This window comes from Suricata suricatta, chromosome 4, assembly GCF_006229205.1.
Source record: "Suricata suricatta isolate VVHF042 chromosome 4, meerkat_22Aug2017_6uvM2_HiC, whole genome shotgun sequence".
Taxonomy (NCBI): Eukaryota; Metazoa; Chordata; class Mammalia; order Carnivora; family Herpestidae; genus Suricata; species Suricata suricatta.
Window position 1 is genome coordinate 125465942 of NC_043703.1, and position 24231 is coordinate 125490172.

The 24231-nt window shown below is 41.1% G+C and overlaps 1 protein-coding gene across 1 annotated transcript in view; it reads left to right on the forward strand.

Moving 5' to 3' along the window:
• Window positions 1-24231, forward strand: part of DNAH6 (dynein axonemal heavy chain 6) — a 213928-nt gene that overhangs the window by 76959 nt on the left and 112738 nt on the right. The window contains exons 22-34 of the mRNA XM_029938527.1: window positions 1567-1663; window positions 4008-4227; window positions 5579-5743; window positions 5828-5941; window positions 7511-7636; window positions 7720-7875; window positions 8160-8321; window positions 11130-11267; window positions 14595-14762; window positions 17259-17407; window positions 18748-18855; window positions 22204-22759; window positions 23545-23667. Coding sequence (XP_029794387.1) covers window positions 1567-1663; window positions 4008-4227; window positions 5579-5743; window positions 5828-5941; window positions 7511-7636; window positions 7720-7875; window positions 8160-8321; window positions 11130-11267; window positions 14595-14762; window positions 17259-17407; window positions 18748-18855; window positions 22204-22759; window positions 23545-23667 — 2282 coding nt within the window. The remainder of the gene's footprint in view (window positions 1-1566; window positions 1664-4007; window positions 4228-5578; window positions 5744-5827; window positions 5942-7510; window positions 7637-7719; window positions 7876-8159; window positions 8322-11129; window positions 11268-14594; window positions 14763-17258; window positions 17408-18747; window positions 18856-22203; window positions 22760-23544; window positions 23668-24231) is intronic.

The following is a 24231-nucleotide window of genomic DNA, read 5'->3' on the forward strand; positions in this document are numbered from 1 at the left end:
CAGTCAGTTGAGTGTCCAACTCTTGATTTCGGCTCCGTTCTGATCCCAGGTCGTGGGATAGAGCCCACATCAGACTCCATGCTGAGGATGCAGCCCACTTAAGGTTCTCTCTCGTCCTCTGCCCCTTTCCCCAACTGGCACTCTTTGTCTCTAAAATATTTAAAATATATATTTAAATATATGTATATTTTTAAAAATATTACCATAAATTATCAATCTAATCTCAGTTTGAAATGTTTAATAAGTTCTATTTTTAGGGATATGGAATCAGAGCATTAGTGCATGCACATCCATGGTTATGGAACTTCATCAAAACCTCAACAAGCTTTCTTGTTGTTCTGCAGATGGCAGCATATGACCTTTCCTGGTGAACTTCCAGACAGCTTCCCTGTGAAGCAGAGGCAGCCTGCTGGGCTATGCTCTTTGCCCAAAGACTTTTACATAAAACAGAAACAGAAAGGAAAAGCTATATGTTGTGACAGAATTGGAAAGTTTTAAACTTTGGGTCTCTAAAGATCAGCCACACTCCTTGGTTCTTAGTCACCTTCCAGCCAGCAGCTCTCTCCAACTGCTGCTTCTGTCCTCACATCTCCTCTGTCTCTGACCCTCCTGGCTCCCTCCTGTAAGGACCCCTGTCATTACATTGGGTCCACTGGATGATCCAAGATAATCTCCCCTCCGGTGATCATTGGTCACATCTACCAACTTCCTTTTTCCATGTAGACTAACATATTCTCGGGTTCTGGGAATTAGGACATGGCCATCTCTGAGAGACCTTTATTCTTCCTACCACATGCATATTCAAACCTTTTGCTGCAATATATTCAAGTGTTTGAACAAAGTGTTGCCCCAGTCTCTACTGGATTTATTATATAACAGCTTTTGAAATTAAAAAAATACATGATTCCAAAATGCCTCTGGTCCTAGGGATTTTGGATGAAAAAGCGTGGACCTGTAGTTGTTATTTTACATGATGATAAAGCTGTGAAGAAAAATTCAGCATCATAAAAGGGCTAGAGAATAGCCGGGGGCTGCCGTGTGTGTGTGTGTGTGTGTGTGTGTGTGTGTGTGTGTGTGTGTGTGTGTGATTGAAAACTTTTATTGATAAAGTAGCTTTTAGGCAGAAAGCAGCAGGCATGAGGGAATGCGACATGTATGTGACTCTGAGGGAGAGTTATTAAAGGCAGAGAGAAGAACAAAGGCAAAGTTCCTAAGATGAGCAGGCACTCAGCAGGCACGGGCTTTGTGATTCAGTGCAGCTTTGGTTCCTGCACGCCCAGCCCCACCCCCAAGTGGGGAGTGCCAGCTAAAAAATGTTTCAGGTTGAATAATTGTTCGTTTCTGGTAAATATTAAGACTAATATTAAATAGAGTTACTAAAAGTAGTAGTCAACATTCTTAGGCAACATCCCAAATTTAAATTGTTTGACCATTTTTTATCAAATAAACCAAAGCTTTAAAGAATGTTAATATCATATTTTACTTCCACTTAAAATCATATGTTCTATTTCTTTAACAGTTTTACCAGTACCTTTTTCCTTCCCACCCTTCCCCCCCAATAAACAGGACTTCTGGAGACTTTTCAAAATAATAATGCATTACTTGACCAAATTCAAAAGTGTCTAGAAGCATATTTAGAATCAAAAAGAGTTATCTTTCCAAGGTAAGTTTATAAAGCAACTTATGATAGTTTTAGTAGTAAAGACTATTCATTAATTTAAAAATACATACTTAAAAACAAACCATAACATCAAAACCAGATGATGTTCCCCTAACATCAGGGAACCAGAGCAAGAAACAAGAAAGATGTGTGACAATGGCAATTCAGCTGGTATCTTGACTGGGGAGTATAAATCTCAAGGATAAAAGGACAGTTTTTGGTAAAGGATGAACTCATAAGTACCCGAGGTGCTGGAGGGATTCTTGGTCACAGCATTGCTCCATTGTTGGGTGCGCGTGCAGGTGCCTGCCTGTGGGTGCATGTCCACAGATGTGCACATGAAAAGTCAGAGAACTCTGTGTTGCCTGAGCATATTTCTTTGGATTAATCAGTGACCTAAGAGTGTCACTGGAGAAGTTTCTAAGAGATCATTTCACAAACTGCAAAAGAAATTATTTACTCATCTTTTCATTCCAAAAGCGTACCGAATGTTAAAGTGCCAAAGATAAAAAGAAGAAAAGGCTAGCTCCCTGCCCCATTGGGGCTCATGGTTAACAGGTGAATAGTGCTATAAGTAAATCATTATAATATATAACACCAGAATAAACTACTTGATGGTAGCCAACTTCAGTTAGTAGGGCACACTGTACTGTAACAGAGAGGACATTGGCAAAATGGTTTCTCTTTCATGGTATTTTCCTGTTAGTTGTTAAGGAAATGACCATTAAGGTCTATCCCAGGACAAGTACTGTGGCAGCCACGTTTAGGTGCTTATCTGGGTTACTTGGTTGAGAGGGTTTGTTGTTGGGCATCAGAACAGGATATGTATGTGCATGAGAAATCCAAGATCCAGAAGATCAGTGGTTCCCAACCTGAGGCTCCCAAAGCCAGAGGAAATTCATACACTACATTTGATATCTAAAACAAAGCAAAACAAAACAAAACAAAAACAGAAACAAATTTAACTGTGATAATATTGAACACCAAAAAGCATCAGTTTTTATTTGTTCTTTTGCTTATAACTGCATGAAGCAGGTCTCCAACATGTACGTTAGGTCAGGAGGCTCTGTGTGGTGTTGATTTTACCCTGGGGGCCTTAATGAAAACTACTATGAGCTGCAGACCAAGTTAGTTCCTAGGGACACAAGATGAACACAGTACTGTTTCTGCTTTCACATGGTTCATGGCCCAATCTTTATAGTTATCTGTCTCATTAGTTGAAAAAAAAAGGCACGGGCACAAATTAATTATTACTGTATGGTAAAGAAGGAACACTGATAAGAATCCAACCAAAAGCACCTGTATTTCTAACTAATAACTGCCTTTGCATTCCCAGCTGGGGGCTGTTTTCTTCCTGCCCCTGGACAAAATCTTGAGCAGACCTCATGAATTTCCTGGTCGTTCTCAGATAATAATGTAAAAAAAAAACATCTTTTGTCACAAATAAATGATCTTTAATAATCAAACTCTGAACTTTCAAAGTGAAAGCTTCCCCATTCTCTGCCCAACACTGTTGCAGGTCTGAAAGCTTTAGTGATGATGAGAATATGTGATGATCAACCCTCCCCTCTCCAATTAGCTTCCTGAGGCCTCCAGGTTTGGGACATGGAGGAGAAGAGAGGCAAGGCAGCAGAGAATCCTGACTGGGCTGGCGCATATCTGGTCCCCTCTTTCCCACATGGGGCCTTCCACAGGCTCTTTTCCATTCCCTCCAATCCCAAGGGATCTCTCATAGGCAGCCTCCTCCACTCCAGAAATGAAGTATCTTCTCTGTCCAGGCCCTCATCCCTCTCCCTCATCCGTGGGTGCCTAGGTATGCCCCTTATCTTCGTACAGTCTATCCGTGCCTCTAAATGGCCCTGATGGGCAAGATTTAAGAAAACCTCATGCAGGATCATGCTGGCATGGCCCACGTGTGGATATTCACAGAACCAAATAAAGCTCCTATAACCACTATCTATTCACCCATCCATCCATCTATCCATCTAACACAATGGGTATTGAAAGCAGGTAGGTGTAAGGCACTAGACTAGATTCGAGGGAAAATGAAAAATATATCTTCACTGTAGAACAAAATCAGTGTCATAGCAAGAACTAGCATTTTTAAATAATTTCATGAAAGTATCTATCTTGTATGTATCAGGTACTAATTCTAGATGTCTGAGATATATCCACACTAGTCTTCATGTCAATTATATTTAGAGACATGTGGTTTCTGGGAAGACCAGTAGGTTGGAGGTTTAAGAAATCAGTGACTAGGGAAGAGATCTGGCTAATGGATTTATCTTTAATGTCTAGGCTTTCCTTTGACTTCCAAGTTATATTTTAAGTATTTTCTCTTATCCAGGTTTTACTTCTTGTCAAATGATGAACTTCTAGAGATTCTGGCCCAGACTCGAAATCCCCAAGCTGTGCAGCCACACTTAAGGAAATGCTTTGACTCCATTTCAAAGCTCGAATTTGCTCTCATGCCTCCTACTGAAGGAAAAATGCCTGGTATGGAAGGAGAGTCAGAAAAGATTTACACTAATGATATTTTAGCGATGCTATCACCAGAAGGAGAACGGGTAAGGTGCTTTTGTTTATAATTCTTTATAGGGAAACTTTGTTACCCTTCTGGTGTTGAGGGTAGAAGTTTACTCTTCAGTCCCTCTGAGCATTCATCAGCTGCCACTGTGTACTTATACTGTGTGGGCTCAGCAGTTTCAAAGATAATCAAGATGAAAATCTTGCCCACAAAGAGCTCTCTACTGGATATAGAGTCAAACAAATGATTGAAAAGCACCACAGTAAGTGCAGTAGCAGAGGCATGTGCTCTGTTCTTGGGAACGGAGTGGAGATAACGAGCCCTGTCTTAACGCACTTCTTCAAAAGAGGCAGGAGTACCTGTTCTAATGAGATGCTGAGGATTTTCAATAGTATTATATGTAAATTACTTAGAACTAACAGTACCCAGTGGGTGCTATAAAGTGTTAGTTGTCATTGTTGTCAGTAGGTCTCTAGGGCACTACACAGTGCCTGGCATACAGTAAACACTGAGCAAGTGAGTACATTAGCAAACTGTGGAGAATCACGTGACTTCACAGAGAGGAATCATTATCTTTTTCTCCCTCTCTCCCTCTCCCCTCCTTCCCTTCCTCTCTGTCTCTCTCCTCTCCCTCTCCTTCCCCCCATCTCTGTCTCTCTGTCTCTCTTACACACACACACACACACACACACACACACACACACAGACAGCCAAGGGAGATGGAGAGGAGACATGGGAGGGAGGGCATTCCGTACAGAGGAAATGTGCAGGGAAATGCCAAGGATATCAGTCCAGTTAGAGCAAGACATGTATCTGTGGGAGTAGCAGGAGCCTATAAACATTTTGCTTGTTCTGAATTGACCCTCTTTCAAAAGAATTTGCTCATCACTTGTGCAGAAGAAGACAAAAGGGAAGACCAAGACTGGGATCTAGAGAAAACATGAAATTTAAAGGGAAGATAGAAAAAGAACTAAGAGACCCAGATAAACAGGACAATCAGGTCATTGGAAGTTCAAGAAATAAATATGAGAAGGACTGAAAAGTATCAATTGGACTTGACAGTTGAAAGAACATTGGTAACTTTAATGACCATAACAGGTTTAGAGTAATAGTTGGGGCCAAAAATCAAATGGCAGTAAGTAGGAAAAGAAAGTGAAGGAATTCATATAGTCATGTATATGCCTTTTTTCAGGCATTTGGCTCCAAAGGAAAACAGTTTAAAAAAAAATAAAAATGAAGGGCGGTAGAGATGTAGAGGAGGATATCAATAGAAGGTTCTAGTATCTGTGGTCAGGCTTCAGCGTTTCAGAGTTCTGTTATAGAAGTACAGAGGCTGTACAGCTGGCAAGTTCCACACTGAACATGCTATCGTTGCTCTGATTATCTCCTAGGTTAGCTTGGGAAAAGGCCTCAAAGCCCGAGGCAACGTGGAGGAATGGCTTGGTAAAGTGGAAGAAGCCATGTTCACATCTCTGCGTCGCCTGTGCAAAGCCGCCATCGCGGACTACCAGGGGAAACCAAGGACAAACTGGGTGATTGCTGGCCACCCTTCTCAAGTAATTTACACCCCCTAAATTTCCATCTCTGAATCTATTGTCGATGGCATGCAACCCAGACTGAAGAAAGATGTTTCCATGCAGGTTATTCTGACCGTTTCTCAAATCATGTGGTGCCGTGATTTGACTGAGTGTCTGGAAAGAGAAGGTGGTAATCATATAGAGGCCCTGGAAGCTTTTGAAAAAGTAAACTTTCAGGTAGGATTTTTAGCAGGGTGACCTTGAACATATTGCTGTGCAGGATGGTCTCAGTCGCTTTGTTTGGTTTGGTGTTTTGCTTTGTTCTGTTTTGTTTTTACATGGTTACTGCAAATTCACATATTTCAGAAATTTTAACACTCTCATATGACTTACAGAGCTTTGGGGTTCTTACTAAAACCATTTGTATAGGATTTACACAAATACTTACAAAAATGGATGAAAGAATTTAAGAGGAAAATCTCAGAATTATGATATTTTGCAAGATTTAAGGAGACTTTGTGTTTATTAGCCCTTGGATAGCTCTCAGAGAAGTTATTCAATCCAGTAAAACCCCAGGATTTGTGCCATTTCTATTCTTAGGCTCAAGATGTGCTTTTCTACTATTCTAGAGAATTCTTAGGCAGCCATCAGTAAAACAATAAATAACTGAATTCAAATTTCATTCTAGAAGAATTTTTAAGCTATAGTTTGGAAATATCATTTTTCAGCTATGCCTAATCTTTAATTCCAAATTTAATTCTACTTCCAAGCAAGGTGGCATTTTTTTAAAATTACCTTTGAAATAGAAAAGGGAAGAAACAACTTTCTTGAGATGAGAGAATTCTGTCTCTTAAGGACCTAATAGAATGTCATGTCACTCGGCCCCAAAGAACAGAAAAGTCTCTGTATGGAAAGTTCCCTTGACCTCTGTGTAGAGATGGTCCCTGACCAAGGTCAGCATGTGAGAAAATTCAGCAGAGCAGCGCAAGGCCTTCAGAGGCACTACTCTCCTTGGAAAAGATTGAACCATTTACATGTTCAAAGATGCTCTCATTCAATCAATCATTGGCTTACTTAAGATGCTCAGGTTTTCTTGGGGCGCCTGGTTAGCTCAGATGGTTGAGCATCTCAGGTCATGATCTTGTGGTTTGTGGATTTGAGCTCTGGATTGGGCTCTGTGCTGACAGCTCAGAGCCTGGAGCCTGCTCCCAGTTCTGGGTCTCCCTCTTTCACTGCCCTTCCCTGGCTCGCTCTCTTTCTGTCTCTCTCTTTCTTTCTCTCTGTCTGTCTGTCTGTCTCTCTCTCTCTCTCTCTCAAAAATAAATAAACATTAAAAAAAATTTTAATGCTCAGGTTTTCTGATTATCAAAGGAAAAATTACCCCTGAAAATAAGGAGTACTACCTTAATCATATTTAATTTTTAGGGAAAAGAGTCTTCTCTAAAAACATTATCACATGGTGGTTAAGAGCATGGGCTTTTGGTGAGACAAATGTCTACTCACTTCTCATTTTTGCCACCTCATAACTGTGTGACTGCCATCAAGTTACTTACCCTCTTTGACACTTAGTATCCTCTAATGTAAAAAGGGGGTAAAGATAGTATATACTTCACAGAAGTCATCTAGGAATTGAGTAAGTTAAACTGTTGTCCTGTTTGTTCACAGAATTACAGATTCTTAAAATTAGTTTTGGCAAATGGCTATTCCAAATTCAATAGTAAAAAGAGAGAAAAAAGAGTAAAAAATAAAGATATGTTAGCTGATTTTTGAAAAATCCATTATGTCCATTTTTCTTTTGATTTGTAGAGATTAAATGCCCTGGCAGCAACAGTTCGAGGCAGTCTTCCAAAACTACACAGAAACATCATAACTGCCTTAATTACTATTGACGTACACGCAAGAGACATCGTCACCGAACTTGTTCAAGCCAAGGTAAATTTTATTTAAGTGGAATCATATATTTCTTCCTGAAATTAGTGCATCTAATATACGTCTCATTGTTATCACTTATGTAGGTAGAGGAAGTGGACTCCTTTGACTGGCAGAGACAACTGCGCTATTATTGGGACATAGACCTGGACAATTGTGTGGCTAGGATGGCGCTCTCTCGGTACACCTATGGCTATGAGTACTTGGGTGCATGCCCAAGACTAGTTATTACTCCTCTCACGGTAAGTTCTGATGACTCAGGTTAATTGTGACACAAATACTTTCTTAAAAGAGTTGTGAAAAGTTTCATCCATTCCTAAATCTTGAAAGGATTTGCAGTGAATGTATCTTTGTGAAACAGAGATATGCATCATGAATCATGTACCTGGATCTTTGAGTATATCTCAAAGGTTACAGAAACCTTTCATAGAAAATAATGACCTTCCTCCCGTAGAAGGGAAGGTATTTATAAACTTGTGGCTTGAGTCAGTTCTCTTCAATAATGAGAATTTATGGATTTCTTTAGGATCGCTGTTACCTTTGCCTCATGGGGGCTTTGCAGCTTGATCTGGGAGGCGCGCCAGCTGGTCCTGCTGGCACTGGGAAAACAGAGACAACCAAAGACCTAGCTAAAGCTCTTGCCATCCAGTGTGTGGTCTTCAACTGCTCCGATGGTTTGGACTACAAGGTACAGCCCCAGCACTGAAAACTCACATTAAGTGCTTCATGGACTTTCTCACTTGCAATGTTGCATGACAAAAAAAGGAGAGAAGGAATGATGGCAAGCAGGAGGAAACTAATAGGGCAAGGGATGGTCAAAGTGGGATAAATAGAGCAAAGGAGAAGAGTCAACACAAGGTGGGCTGAGTGGTCCAGGTAGGAGCCAAGGCCACTAGAGGATCTATCAAATGCCAGGAAAATAAAAAAATCTGTTCATGGGGGTATCTGGGTGACTCAGCTGGTTAAGCATCTGATTTCAGCTCAGGTCATGATTTCATGGTTTGTGAGTTCAAGTCCTGCATCGGGCTCTATGCTGACAGTATAGGGCCTGCTTGAGATTCTTTCTGTCTCTACCTCTCCCTGACCTGTGCTTTCCCTCTCTCTTAAAATAAATAAATAAACTTTAAAAAATCTTCATGTTCCTAAGTGGAAAGAAGTGAGAGGAAGTATGAGATATAATAGAAGGGACATCTAGGAACACGGAATATGCTTACAGGAAGAGAAGAGCAATTCAGAGAGTTGTGTATTAAAAATGAAATTTGTACGAGGTGAGAATTCATGGTAAGATTTTTCAGTATAGTAGTTCTCAAAGTTTTGGGTCACAGGACCCCTATGCCTTATTTCCCTTCCAGGTTTTCACAGCACAAAGTAGCACAGTTAGGAAATCTGTCTCGCTATTTAATTCAGCAAATCCTAAATATATTTGACCAAAGTGACTTTTAGCTAGTAATACACAGAGCTAATAGTCTCCTTTTTCTGAAAGTTACACAAATGCCTGTATAATGTCTGAATTTAGAATATAATCACTTAAATTATCCAAATAAATTATAATTCATTCCTTTTTAAAAAACAATTTTTAATGTTTATTATTTTTTTCTGAGAGAGACAGAGAGTGAGTAGGAGAGGGACAGAGAGAGGGAGACACAGAATTGGAAGCAGGCTCCAGGCTCTGTGCTGTCAGCCCAGAGCCCAGTGTGGGGCTTGAACTCACAAACCATGAGATCATGACCTGAGCTGAAGTCAGATGCTCAACCTACTGAGCCACCCAGGTGCACCGTAATTCATTCATTTTTACAGAGTAAATCATACTTATTTTTCAGAAGCATCTTTAGAAAGTAGTGTTTCATAGGCTATGTGCTTTAAAAACCCTGCTCCTATTTTAAAATTTAGGGGAAAAAAGATGTTCCTGGAATGTCTTTTTATTAAAAAACAAACAAACAAACAAAAAACAATGGAAGTACAATACAGGCAGAAAAGTTGTTTCACGGTAGCAGAACAAGAGAGCAACAAGAGACTAGAAAGCCTTGTGAGAGAGGTAATCAGGAAAGGTGACCCCTGTACCTTCAGAGCAGGGTGACAGAGGCAGCCTCTGGGTATGCCAGGGAAGAATATGGGAAAATGTGGAAGCAATCTGTGGAAGAATTCATTCTCCCCAACATCTCCAATTTATGGGGATCTGCACCCACTATGTTAAGTGACCTTATTGTCTCAGTAGCGATGTCTCATGTTTTATGATAGTGATGATATTTTTTTTTTGTTTTGGGCCTAATATTTTGGTTGGCTTATGTCTTCTCAATTCAAAATTTGGATTTATACATCCAAATTCATTTTTTAGTGATTAGGTAGTCATCACTTAAGCTCAGTCATTCCTGGGAGATGTGCACTCCCAAAGGCATGAGTGTGTGCTGTGAGACACTTAAAGCAACAGGATATGTGTACTTCATTCATTTATCTTAGACTCTAGAGCAGGAGTCAGCAACTTTCTGGAAAAGGCCCAGGGGTAGATATTATAGGCTTGCACCTCAGTTCTTTCTGCTGTTGTGGCATGAAAGCAGCCCCAGACCATATGTAAATGCAATATATCATGAATGAATGTGGCTGCGTTCCTGTAAAACTCCATTCACAAACCAGGCGTGGGGCTAGATATGTCTGCGGTCTGTAGTTTGATGATCCCTGAAGTACCAATTTTGTTCAATGATAAGAAATTTAATATTTATTCTTTCTTAAAGTTTTATTGATTAATGTCTACATTCCATGTGGGGCTTGAACCCATGTCCCCAAGGTCAAGAGCCACATACTCCTCTGACGGAGCAATCCAGGTGAAAGGGGTGGGATAGGATTGGGACTAAGGAGCGCACATGTTATGATGAGCCTGGTGTGGTGTTGTTATGTGTTGAATCACTACGTTGTACACCCGAAACTAATATTACACTGTATGTTAACTAGTTAGAATTTAAATCAAAACAAAAAAAAAAACCCACGACAAAGGAACATATTCCAAGCATCAGGATTAATGGATTGCTTCTCAGTTTCTCTTCAACTTTCTTCTTCTAGAACAACGTTTTTCCAGCTTTAATGTGCTCCTGAATCACTGAAGATCTCATTACAGTGTGTATTCTGATTCTGGAGATCTAGGGGAAGGCCTCAGATGTTGCATTTCTAAAATCCCCCAAGGTGATGTCAGCTGGTGCCAGTTGACTTTGAGAAGCCAGGTTCTAGAGCAGTGGTTCTCAAAGTGTTAACTCTGGACCCCCAGCATTATCATCACCTGGAAACTTGTTAGAAATGCAGATTATCAGGCCCTACAGCAGACCTGCTGACTCAGAAACTCTGGACCTCTTACATAAAGGTGCTAACTTCTGACAAGGCTGAGGGTTCCTATAAAAATATTGCTTATTTGCAGATACCACCTCATGTTAATATTCCACTCAGAATTTAACATTCCAAGGTGTTCAGCTGTGCAACACAAAGCTGAATGGCATTATCTTGATTTCAGATGATGGGGCGCTTCTTCAGCGGTCTGGCCCAATCAGGGGCCTGGTGCTGCTTTGATGAATTTAATCGAATTGACATAGAAGTTCTGTCGGTCATCGCACAGCAGCTCATTACTATTAGGAATGCCAAAGCCGCCAAGGTAAATCCTGGGGCAATTGTCCATGAGGTAGCATTTCTTTAAGTCTGTAACTGACAGCATGTTGCCTGTTAGGAAGGACAGTGCTAATTTAGCATGTCTACCCGTGTTTCCCATGTAACTGGTGGGTCCTGTGGCAATATGACTTGGTCTGAGTGAATTAATTCTTCATCCAGGAAACAAAAGTATGTCAGATACTATGTGGAGACTTATGGATACAGAAACGGCGAGACTGCCTTCAAAGAGCTCTGTTCTTGCATGCGCCCGCGCGCGCGCACACACACACGCACACACACTTATATGCATGCACCCACACCCTGTCTCCTCCACCTCCTATTTTCCCCTTCCCGTTTCTTGTTCTTGCCTTTGGCATTTACTTCTCTGCTAAGTTTCTCTTTTGTACCTCTTCTGGACTCCACTGCCTTCATTGTGGCCCCGAGGCAGGAAAATAGGAACAGAGCTCCAGAGAACCCAAGGGGACCTTGGCTCTCAGCCTATCCGAACCAGAACAGGACTGCAGTGGTTTCATATTTAAATATTGACTGCCCCCAAGTCCTAGAGGGTTCCCTACCATGACCTTGTCCTTTTCCTGAAGAGCGCCAGACCTTTGCTGGATCCAGCCATAAGGGTTCGTCTTGGTAGCAAGAAGGTTCCTGGACCCAGCTCTTACTCTAGGGACAGAGGCCATTCTCATTGGAAGGGCCCTGCTAAAAAGTTGCTTCACGTTTCGGTTATCACCTCTGCAAAAAAGCAAATTATAGAACAGGTAAAAAGAACAGAAATTGGACTTTAATGAGCCACTGAATTGTATAATTTCTTGTACTTTACATTTATTTCATTTTTACACCAAACCTACATGAAGTAGAAGGCATTTCCCCAAGGTTACAGATGAAGAAGATTCAAAGAAATTAAATAATATTTCTGGGGATACCACATGCTGATATATATACACCTAAATCTTTGTGGCCTTCAAGTCTCAACTCCTTAAACTACACACTTTCCTGCCACCCACGTCCTCAGAGGCAGCCTGTGTTAAATGCAGGGACCTCTGGATATAGCATAATACCTAACCTCTATCACCTTGCTGAGCAGGTAGCTGAGAGTAGAGCATGGGGAATAAGAAAAAAAAGAGCAAAGAGGCAAGATGGAAGCATTGCCACCTGGGGGGTAACAGTGTGAGGTGAAAGGATGGGAGGAAGGCATCTGAGATCGCTGGGAGGGAATAGAGGCCCTGGAATAGCTTACGCGAGAGCACAGAAATGAACAGGATTAAATAGCACATACAGGGGTGCTTCGGTGGTGACTCAGTCAGTCCGACTTCGGCTCAGGTCATGACCTCCTTGTTCGTGGGTTCAAGCCCCATGTCGGGCTCTCTGCTGACAGCTCAGAGCCTGGAGCCTTTCTTCAGATTCTGTATCTCCCTCTCTCTCTGACCCTGCCCTGCTCGCGCTGCCTCTCAAAAATAAATAAAAAACACTAAAAAAAATTTTTTTTAAACAGCACACACAGCCTTATAGCCACAGAGGCTGGTCTCCAGTGGTACTGCCAAGCATTTTCTCCTCCGGGCACTGATGCACCTCCTAGTCTTCCCCTGTATTCTTTGTGTCCTTCCTCCTGTGGCCCAGCTAGAAGCCTAGAATTCGTCTTGTATTTTCCCCCATTACCATCAACTCCAGAATCTCAGCCATTACCAAGTCCATTTAATTTTTATCTGCTAGATCCCTCTCATCCCCTAATGGTAACTCCATCATTCTGGATCTTGTCATTTGTTTAATAACAATTCATCCTGGTCACCCCGGCCATAGTTTGTCCAACCTCTCCACTGCCACCTTTGATCACTCTCTGCCTGAAATTCTCTCTTCCCCTCACCCACCAGACAAAATCTATATTCTTTAGCCCAGCGTATAAGACTCTTGATTCTCAGGCCTCAGTCTAGCTACACTTTCCTCTTGGAACGTTACCCTTTACCAAAGTGAATCACTGGTCATTTCCTGAACACGCTATGCCGTTTCTTGTTTCTGCTCCCTTTGACCAGACGGCTGCCCCTGCTTGTCCACATGAAATGCCCTCCTTCATGTCCCAAGCAGGCTTCCCTGCTTCTCCTGTGGACTTTGTACACACCTCCAGCGTAGCATATGTTACATTGCATGGTCACAGTTTCCACATCTGACTCCACACGGCAGGGCTGGGAGCTTCTTGAGGGTTCAGGAGTGAGTCTTCTGCTCACCACCTCCATGTCTGCCCTTACCTCACCTGTAGCAGAGGCTCAACAGGTGTTTGGGATTGAATAAAAGTGAAGGGGTACTGCCAGTAGTAACAGGGGGGCCTCAAACCCCCAACGACTAAGATCCCATTAGAGTTTCTGGGGGAATCCCAGGCAGTAGGGGTGGAGAAGGTTTAGGGGCCATGAAATGTAACCTGAATTGGGAAGTCTCAGGAAAAGAGGTTGAGGCCTAAAATATTGCAGGGCTAGGCCAGAAAGGAAGAGACCATTTGGGTAAAGCAGGGGCAGGGAGGCAGAAAGCAGGAAATACTGAGCCCAGAAGAGACTGGGAGAGGGTAGGATGGGATCAGGAAAGAAACATTCTCTGTTCAACAGTAGGATTCTCTGGGCTAGTAGTCTTTGCTTGAATGTTCCATACACTGTTATGCCCAGATTGTGGGGTCCCCAAAAACCAAGACCACCAGGGAGTCCGAACCATGTATGCAAAAGCAAAGGGCATTTATTTGGGCTTAAGCTCGGTCTCTCAGACCTCACCAACACAGTGGATCCATGCTGAGAGCCCCGAACAGTAGCTGAGCAGGGTTTTTATGGGGTTTGGAAAAGGGGAGTTACAAGGAATTGTGACATAGGCACAGCAATCCAATCGTAATCACACAACAGCTCTAGTGGCAACTTTAACCACTCAGAATCTCTAGGATGTCCATTACATTTGGTGGCACCCAATCATGACATTTGGGGTTCCTTTGAAAATGACCAATTACGGAATGGGCCAAGGAGCCCCACGTGGGGCTTGGGCAAGTGGTGAGCGATTGGGTAACTAACTTTAAGCAGCTGTCTATAGTCCTCAGGAATGTTAAGCATCCTCTTGGTCCTTACTGATTGACCGGTTTAGGGGCAGTTCTTCTAGTCTTGAGCAAGGTGTAATTGCCTGATTGTTTCAGGGAAGCTGAAACTTAGGCCTTCTAGTTTCTAAGGCTTGTTTTAAGCCTGTCCTGGCGTTAGTTTGGCTCTTCAACACAAGTTTTGTACTCAAGTGGTGTTTATGTGAAAGAATTTCCGCATGTCTGGAGAAGTGTTAACTTATATTTTCTCTTCTCTTTAAACAGCTGTCTAGATTCATGTTTGAGGGGCGAGAAATAAAGTTGGTTATGACTTGTGCAGCCTTTATCACAATGAATCCTGGATACGCAGGCAGAACTGAATTGCCAGATAACTTGAAAGCCCTGTTTAGACCCTTTGCAATGATGGTTCCAAATTATGCTTTGATTGCAGAGGTGAGCTTCACATTAGAAAGCAAAAAAGAATCAGTCAGGTTTTATTTACCATTTGATTCTATTGAGGTAGAAAGTTTCCTTTATGATTGCACCCTGGCGAAAGTTACACATTATGTTTGCTCTGAAGTGTAGGTATGATTGTTTTCACCTAGAATGTTTTGGGGTGTGTGTGTGTGTATGTGTGTGTGTAACTGCTGTCTCCCACAATGGTATCTGGAATATAGTAGATCCCTAAAACTGGAATGAATCAATGAATTTAATTAACCAGTTCATTGGAGCTTATCAGTTCATTTCTGAGAATTAAAATGTCTGCATACATTCTCGCCCCACGCTCTAACCAATGGAACTAACCGGCCACACCGGATACATTCTAAAAATACTATTGTGATATTGTGACTTATAAGAAATATATATTTAGTCATTTAAACGGCTAATATCAATAGTTTCTGGCTCCTACCAGCTCCTGGCTTCCTCTACAGCTCCTACAAGCCTTGGAATTTCCTGTGATAAGGGTGGTTCCAGTGTATTTTGTTATGTTGGTGAGGTGACTTTTGAAAGCCCTTAGGCAATCTAAGGATGGGAGAACCAACCCTGTAATCACAGTTCCCATGCCTGCCCTCTGAGGAGGGGAGAGGAGCTGGAGGTTGGGTGAGCCAAAGGCCATTGACTTGGTCAATCATGACTATGTAATGAAGTCTCTATAAAGACCCAGAAGGACTGGGTTCAGAGAGCTTGTGGGTTGGTGAACACATGGAGATTGGGGAGAGGGGTGCACCAGGACAAAGCATGCAAGTTCTGAGCCCTGAACCCATACCCGACCCTATGCATCTCTTCCATCATCTATTGATTCATACCCTTTATCATTATTAATAAGCTGGTAAATGTTGTCCTGGGTTCTGTGAGCTTCTCTAGAAAATTAAAAGAACCTAAGCAGGAGGTCGCTGGAACCTCCAATCTGTAAACAGTGGGCCAGAAGCACAGATAACAACTTGGACTTGAGATTGGCATCTGAAGTGGGGAATGGGAGGTACTCTTGTAGAACTGAGCCCTTAACCTGTAGAATCTGATGCAGTCTCTGGCTTTAGAATGGAATTTCTTAGGGTGCCTGGGTGGCTCAGTGGGTTAAGCATCCCATTTCAGCTCAGGTCATGATCTCACAGTGAGTTCAAGCCTTGCATCAGGCTGTGTGCTGACAGCTCAATGCCTGGAGCCTGCTTTGGATTCTATGTCTGCCTTTCTCTCTGATCCTCCTGTGCTCACACTGTCTCTCAAAAAAAAAAAAAAAAAAAACCTAAATTTTTTTTCAATTAAAAAAAAAAAGAATGGAATTTCTCACAAAGCACAGACTACTCCTTTGGCCAGTAAATTCCTTTACTAACAGCTAATTTAAAGATTTAAAGTATTCTTCTATATGAAGTAAAGTTAATTACCTAAGAATAGAATAGAGCATATCAAATCCTTTAACTCTTCCCAGCATAGTGCTTACAGAATCTCATGTGTTTTTCAGCACCCGCTGTGGCCATGGTGGGGTGGGCAGTTAAGACAGGTGCTATTCTCCTTTTAGACCATGTGTAGACAAGGACAATAAGTGACTTGCTCATTGTCCAAAGCTGGTAGGAAAAAACCGAAGTTTAGAACTCAGTCCAAAATTTTGTTCACATCTCATTCTTTGTCCTCTTGTTCTATTACTCAATAATCAACTGGAGAAATTTAAAAATCCAGTCTTCTGAGTGCTATTACTATTGTTGCTACAGATTTTAATGAATCCGGGTCTGTCCACAATAAACATTTTTAGTATTTTTAATTACCTGCAATGTGCAGAGCACTGTGCTCATTTGTAGTGCTAGAGCAATAAGCAAAACCAACACCAGTACGAAATGTCCACATTATTTCAAATCTTGATTCTGAAACCCACTGCAGTGATTTGAGGAGGTAATGGATTGGAGAAAGGGTCCACACTCCCCTAGTCTGTCATCATCCAGTTTCCTTAACTAAGAATGCAGGAACTTGTCAGAAGCAAGGTAGCCTTTTAGGGCAGAGGGGAGGCTGCAAGTCTGCATGGCTTCCCTTGATATCCAGGGAACCTAAAAGGAGAACACAGCTGTCACTGATTCTGGCTACAGGGTGGTGTTCCTCTCAGCTCAGAGAAACTGAAGTCTTGCCGTTGTACCCAGCCCTTATAACACCATCCAACCTCGGCGATGTGAGCGTTTTCAAACAGGAGGCTCTGCTGCTCCTTGAACCAAATGTCATCAAGATCACATCTTCAGCTATAGAAGAAAATCAGAGTCACTGCCCAGGCATCCCTGTATGATGTCCCACCTTCCACCTTCTGGTAACACAGGAATTGCCACAATTGTCACATTTCTTCATTAAATGATATAACAACTTGGAAAGATAGAATGCCTAAAGTAGATTTAGAACACATTGGTATTATGCTAATCTAGTGCTCTCAATACAATATAAGAAGCATTTCATTGTCCTTTTCTATTCTAGGTAATTCTATATTCTGAAGGATTTGAATCCAGTAAAATATTAGCAAGAAAAATGACTCAAATGTATAAGCTCTGCAGCGAACAGCTCTCCCAGCAGGATCACTACGACTTTGGCATGAGGGCTGTAAAGTCTGTACTGGTCATGGCGGGGTAAGAAACCAAAGTGCCCAAGAGTGAAATTCCAAACTGTGTAATCAAAGCATTAAACAGCTAATTCATAGACGGCTCTTAAAGCAACATAGAGAGTGATTAGTAAATGCCAGCTGTCGCTGTCACCATTTTACCTGGAAACTCCTGTGCCACAGCTGAAGGAGGCATCTCCTCATCGCTCCACAGTTCTGGCTGGCCCCACACTGAACCTGAGTCTCGATAAGGCTTCTGCTAGCTTTCATTTCTTTTGACCTCATCGCATACATTTGGTTTTAGAGTACAGAAGCCTTTACCACCAGGAGACAGGAGGACTAGACTTAACAGTTAAGGCACCATTAGTTAAGTCATATGTGTCACCTGACAAAGCCTAAAGCACTGAGAGAAACTTTGGTTTCATTATTCTGCCCTCATTCCAGGCTTATGTCCTAGCCTCTGCCTCTGCCAGTATGATCCATGCCTGAGTTTCTTTGTAGTTTCTAGTAAAGCAACTTTCTGGTTTCTTCTTTTCAGGCTCACACTTCTCCCTTTATAACCTCTTAATGCTCCTCCCTCGGGAACCTCCACTTTATTCAGTCTCTGAGGGGATCTACTGTCTCTTCTTTTTAGGCCATGACTCGCTGGCTCAGGCTCCACACTTCCAGGGCCTCTTCTGCCTGGGCCCTGTATCCCTGGGCTCTGCACACATCTCTCTGCCCTTCTCTGGTCTTTCTTTCAACCTCCCAGATAAAAGTATTTCTCCCCTTCACAGGAGTGCCATGTAAAGACCAAGGACACTAAGGAGTTCAGACACTTGTGCACTCCAAGAACACAACTACAGACCAGGGGGCAAGACAGATAGAGGAACAGTCATCTAGGACGCATGCAAGGGGACACCCATAGGGCCGTGCCCGAGGTTCACTATGGAGGGCGATGGAGGAAATTTCTAGAGGATGAGAGTAACTAGGCTGGGTTTTGCAGGGGACATAAGAAGTGTCACAAGAGCAAAGCAGGACCTTCTGGGCTGAGAGAAAAGAAAGCCACAGGGCTGTGACACATTATGATGCATTCAGAGAACTGTAAATTCAGGTTGGATAAAGCCTGTATTGATGGGGGGAGGTTGAAAAAAATACCCTTGTTGTTCTCCTCAAGGTTGTGTAGCCAGTTCCTGACCTGTCCTTGTCCTCTGATTGAGGAGGATGCTGACCACGCAAGAAAAAATGATCCTCTTCTCCCAGGAGGAATCCACAGGAGGTGCCCTCCACAGCTTTTCTCAAGGGGAACCCCAGACCCCTTAGGTCTGGAAAATTATGCTCAGTATTAGGTCCCCACAAACAGCATCTGAATTATTCCTTTAAATTTAGGTCCTTAAAAAGAGAGAATCCACACCTAAGTGAAGATGTGGTGTTGATAAGAGCTTTACGAGACTCCAACTTGCCAAAATTCCTAACAGATGATGCTCTTCTGTTCAGGTGAGTTTCTAGATGTTACAGGATAAAGCATAGCTGCCATGGAGAGGTAAAGGATAGTCTTCTCTTCAGTTATGTCCATCTCTCTAACAAGGTAATAACTTTCTCATCTTTTCTAGAGAGACTTATTGCAGTTTAAAAATTACTAGCTTAAAATTAAGATACTAAAGTTTAAGCATCAATCCAATCATTTCTCTTTTTTTTTTCCAAAATATTGGTCACTAGGCTGTATGTTATACAAATTAGCATTCAGTTACATGTTCCTGACCTAAGAAAAACTCCTGACCCTAAAACATCAGAATCAGGGCTTAACATAAAATGTGATTGCTTTTATTGATTTCTACTTTTACTATTAAATTTTATGTCTATCCAAGTCATATGTGTATATAGTTTTAAAAAGCATCATAGGGGTGCCTGGGTGGTGCAGTCAGTTGAACATCTGACTCTTTATCTCAATTCAGATCATGATCTCATGGTTTGTGGGTTCGAGCCCCGCATTGTGCTATACTCTGGTGGTGCAAAACCTGCTTGGGATTCTGTCTCTCCTTCTCTGTGCCCCTCCCCTACTTGTGCTCACTCTTTCTCTTTCTCTTTCTTCTCTCTCAAAAAAATTAATAAACAAAAATTTTTTAAGCATCATAAATTAGTCTCATGAGAAACAATAGTTCTATGCTCAACTCCCACTTCCCAAAGTCAGTCATTTTTCGATTGTTTTATTTGTTTGTTTGGTCATTTCCTCATATTTTTTATCACCATGTTTATGTGATTCCTTGGTTTTTGAGTTTTAGGTATGATCTGTAAAGTTGGCAAATGCGAGATGAGGACACGCACATGCACCCCTTCTCCTCTACCCGTCCTCTCTGTAGTTATTACAGTCTAACTTAAGCTAAATGTCCAAGGCTCTCATAATTTTTAAAAAAAATTTAGAGAGAAAATGCAAGTGGTAGAGGGGCAGAGGGAGAGAGAGAGAGAATCTTAAGCAGGCTTCATGCTCTGCATGGAGCCCAACACAGGGCTTGATCCATGACTCTGGGATCATGACCTGAACTGAAAACAGGAATCAGACACTCGGCCCACCGAGCCACCCAGGCACCCTCAGGGTTTTCATAATCCATTATAGCTATATGAATAGTATCCACAGCTGAGTTATGTTTCCCTTTTTCTTTTCCCTTCATTTGTTAATTGTCTTAGTTTTTATTTTTTAATCCTTTACCTACTTTTCTATAAATCTATCAATAATTTATTTCCAAATTCTGCCAGGGTATGTGTAAATCTCCTTAAAAAAAAAAACAAACCTCAATTATATTAAATGTCCTATCAACTTTATCTCCTTGGAGCCCCTGTCCTTCTGCTCTAATTTGGACAACCTTCCCATTGCCCTGGTGTGCATTGGTCATCCTAGGATGTCCATTTGTGGCTATGCTGGAGTTCCCTTGGCTTTTGTCCTCTGTCGGATCTTCTGATATCCAGAACACATGTCTACTCTCTTTGGCAAAACACAGTGATGAAAATTCCTATACATCTATCTTTGCACACTTGTGATATTTCTATAAGTGAGTTTTAGTAAGTTTCCTAGGTTTTATAGAGCATGGGCATTTTAAAAAATTTTTTTTTAATTTATTTTTGAGAGACAGAGACAGAGTAAGAGCAGGGGAGGGGCAGAAAGAGAGGGAGATACAATATCTGAAGCAGGCTCCAGGCTCTGAGCTGTCAGCACAGAGCCCGATGTGGGGCTCAAACCCACCAACTGTGAGATCATGACCTGAGCTAAAGTTGGACACTTAACCTACTGAGCCACCCAGGTGTCCCAAGAGCATGGACATTTTTAATTTAGATAGATTCTATTAAGATGTTGTCCAAAGACATTTATATTTATAGAAATGATTTTTAAGGTTTCCCTTTTATTTTTAAGTTTATTTATTTGGATAGAGAGCATGAGCAGGAGAGGGGCAGAGAGAGAGAGAATCCCAAGCAGGCTTCGTGTTGTCAGTGCAGAGCCTGATGTGGGGCTTGAACTCATAAACCATGAGATCATGATCCGAGCTGAAATCAATAATAGTTGGACACTTAGCCAACTGAGCCACCCAGGCACCCCAATATATAAATGATTTTATGATGATAACCTATTGCTTCTTAAAAGTTTTAGAGACAGAAGTTGTATCCTATTTTAATATGCATTTCTTTAATTATTAGTGCCATTGATCATTATTTCTTGTGTTCATTTGTCATTTATATTTATTATTTTTATAGCATATTTCTATTGTGCCCTTTTTCTTATTGATTTGTAGGAAATTATAAACTTTATCTGGCATAAAAATTGGAAAAACTTGTCTATCTTTTTTTTTTTTGAGAGAGAGAAAGGCTGAGAGAGAAGGAGAGAACAAGACAATACTAAGTAGGCTTCCTGTCCATGGTTATGATCACATAACTTTACTTTTTAAATAACAGTTGTAGATTTCTTGTTCTCCTTAGAAAGACTTTCTTAGCCACAGTATTACAAAACCTATCTGTTATATTTTCATCTAGTATTTTTGTTGTCATTTTACATTAAAGTATTTACTGTGTCAAAATGTATTTGTGTACATAGTATGAAGTAGGGATTCAGCTTCTTTTTTACCCATAGAAACATCCCATATTAAATACTTCCCACAGAAACAGTTAACTTTTTCCTTTACTCCCCACCCCTCTTTTTTTTTTTTACCTACTATTAGTTTCTATTTCTGTTTACATCTTATTTTTATGAATATCCATACAGTTATAAGCATACATAAATACTTTTAGAAAAAGTTGAGCTATAAGTATAATTTTTTAATTTTTTTAATGTTTATTTATTCTTGACAAAGAGACAGAGCATGAGTTGGGGGAGGGGCAGAGGGAGAGAGCCACAGAATCCAAAGCAGATTCCAGGCTCCCAGCTGTCAGCACAGAGGGGCTCAACCCTATGAACCATGAGATCAAGACCTGAGCTGAAGTAGGACCCTTAACCGACTGAGCCACCCAGACACCCCTAAATATAAGTTTTAAAATAAACTGAAAAATTAATAACTTTCTCTATGTTTGGTACTATGCAATGTACTATGGACAATATGAACACATAAGAGATATTTCTTACCTCAAAAGCTCCCAATATACTTAAGAACATTGGTCTACTGTACAAGGAAAAAAGCATACACAATATCAGAGAAATGTTAGATTCTATTATAACATATAGGACAAACGAGTACTACGCATGTTCAGAAGAAAAGATCAAGGAGAAAAATAAGACTCATTGTAATCAATGATTGTAATAAATTAATTATAATAAATATTGGGAAATATCAATTACCAATTATTTTATTTTTGTTTTTTCAGTGGAATTATATCTGACCTTTTTCCTGGAGTCCAAATTCCAGAACATGATTATGGTATATTGCAGTCAACAATTATAGATGTCATGAATAGACAGAATCTTCAGCCTGAGACATGTATGGTTAAAAAAGTGATACAGTTCTATGAGACTATGCTGGTAAGACATGGTGTTATGTTAGTTGGGCCAACAGGAGGTGGCAAGACCACAGTTTACCAAATACTAGCAGAAACTTTAGGGAATTTGCAAAAACTCGGTGTAGACAATCCCTTTTACCAACCAGTTAAAACATACGTTCTTAACCCTAAATCAATTACGATGGGTGAATTATATGGTGAAGTTAATAACACAACCTTGGAGTGGAAAGATGGTTTAATGGCACTAAGTGTCCGAGCAGCTGTGAATGACACTTCAGAAGACCATAAATGGATCATCAGTGATGGGCCCGTGGATGCTCTTTGGATTGAAAATATGAATACGGTGTTGGATGATAACAAGATGCTTTGCCTGGCTAACAGTGAGAGGATCAAACTCACACCTCAAATCCACATGCTTTTTGAGGTAAATATAAATGCCTTAGTGTGGAGTGAAAGATTGCATTAGACTGGTATGCGATCATCAACTTTTTTCTTGCCCATATAGCATTTACTATCTATAAGGCCTACCGTGGTGTTTTGTTTACAAACTAAATTGTTTACATACTTATATTATCCTTTTATAGTAAAGTGTGCATCCTGAGAACCAAAATGTCTCAAATATTCCTGTTTGTCTATAAATGGAAATGCAATAAATTCTATTTTCCTCAGCACGTATTTCCTCTCCTTTGGTGGTAGGTAGTAGTTAACATATATATATTGATGACATTACATGATTTGAAATGCTTTCTAAGTTAAACAAAAAATTGGTTATACTTACTATGAATAAATTACCTGCCTGTGGTATGAATATTTAGTGAAGGGATTGGAAAAGGAACGTGGAACAAATACAGCTATAAAATATTCCAAAGATACCACCCCTGCTGTATTCATTCATCAAACATGGGTTGAATGCCTGCTATGTCCTATGTTCAGCTAGGTATGAGATACAAGAATAAAAATGGAGAAAAGAGGAAAACAGAGAGGAAGAAAAATAAATACCTTTACCTTCCCATTAAGAAATGACCTTATCCTCTTATATTGGTGTGGGGTTTTTTTCACCTGTGCCTCACTTAACTTTCCTCCTCCATTTCCGATTACACTGTCTTCTATATAAAGCCTTTCAATGTTAACTTTAAACATGTGGCTCATTAACATTGAAGATGGAAGAATAAGGAAGTATTATATTTGTTCAACTCCCTTCAATTTTAGGTGCAAGACCTGAAAGTTGCCTCTCCTGCAACAGTCAGTCGATGTGGAATGGTGTTTGTGGATCCTGAAGAACTGAAATGGATGCCTTATGTTAAAACATGGATGAATAATATTTCTAAAAATGTAAGTGCAACCAGATACTCACAGGACAGCCATCCGTCAGGATGGAGGCTCCTGTGTGCCCAAATTTCGGTTAAGAAGGACCTCACTATACTTCTTGGAGGGAATTCCAGCATTGTACCTAGTGCCTCCCCCTAAAAAATTTTTTGGGACCTTCCAGAAATGTTTATATCCTCCCCAAATCTGTCTTCACTGTTTGTAACCTCAGTGCCCCAGGCTACCTAGCCATTCTGATTCCTGCCAGCCGTGCCTGGCGCCTCCCCAGGTCGGTTCTTCTCCAGTACAAGCCCCAGCTGCTCCCGTGAGTCCCCCACACACAGTTAGAGCAGGCTGCCACATTAAGAAGGATTTTGCAGAAGGCTTGGGATAATGAAAGGGCATCACAAGGAAGAAAAAGAGCATTTCAGTCCGGGTACTGTCATCGTATTTAGATTGTAGGAGTCCTAACACTGCTGAGAAAAAAGAAAACCAGTTTACCCTCCCCTCCGCTCCCCGCCCAGCCTTGCGTCTGTGACCCAAGACATTTTTTAACCTCAGAGGAAGCATTCCACCCAAAGTGAGGGAAAG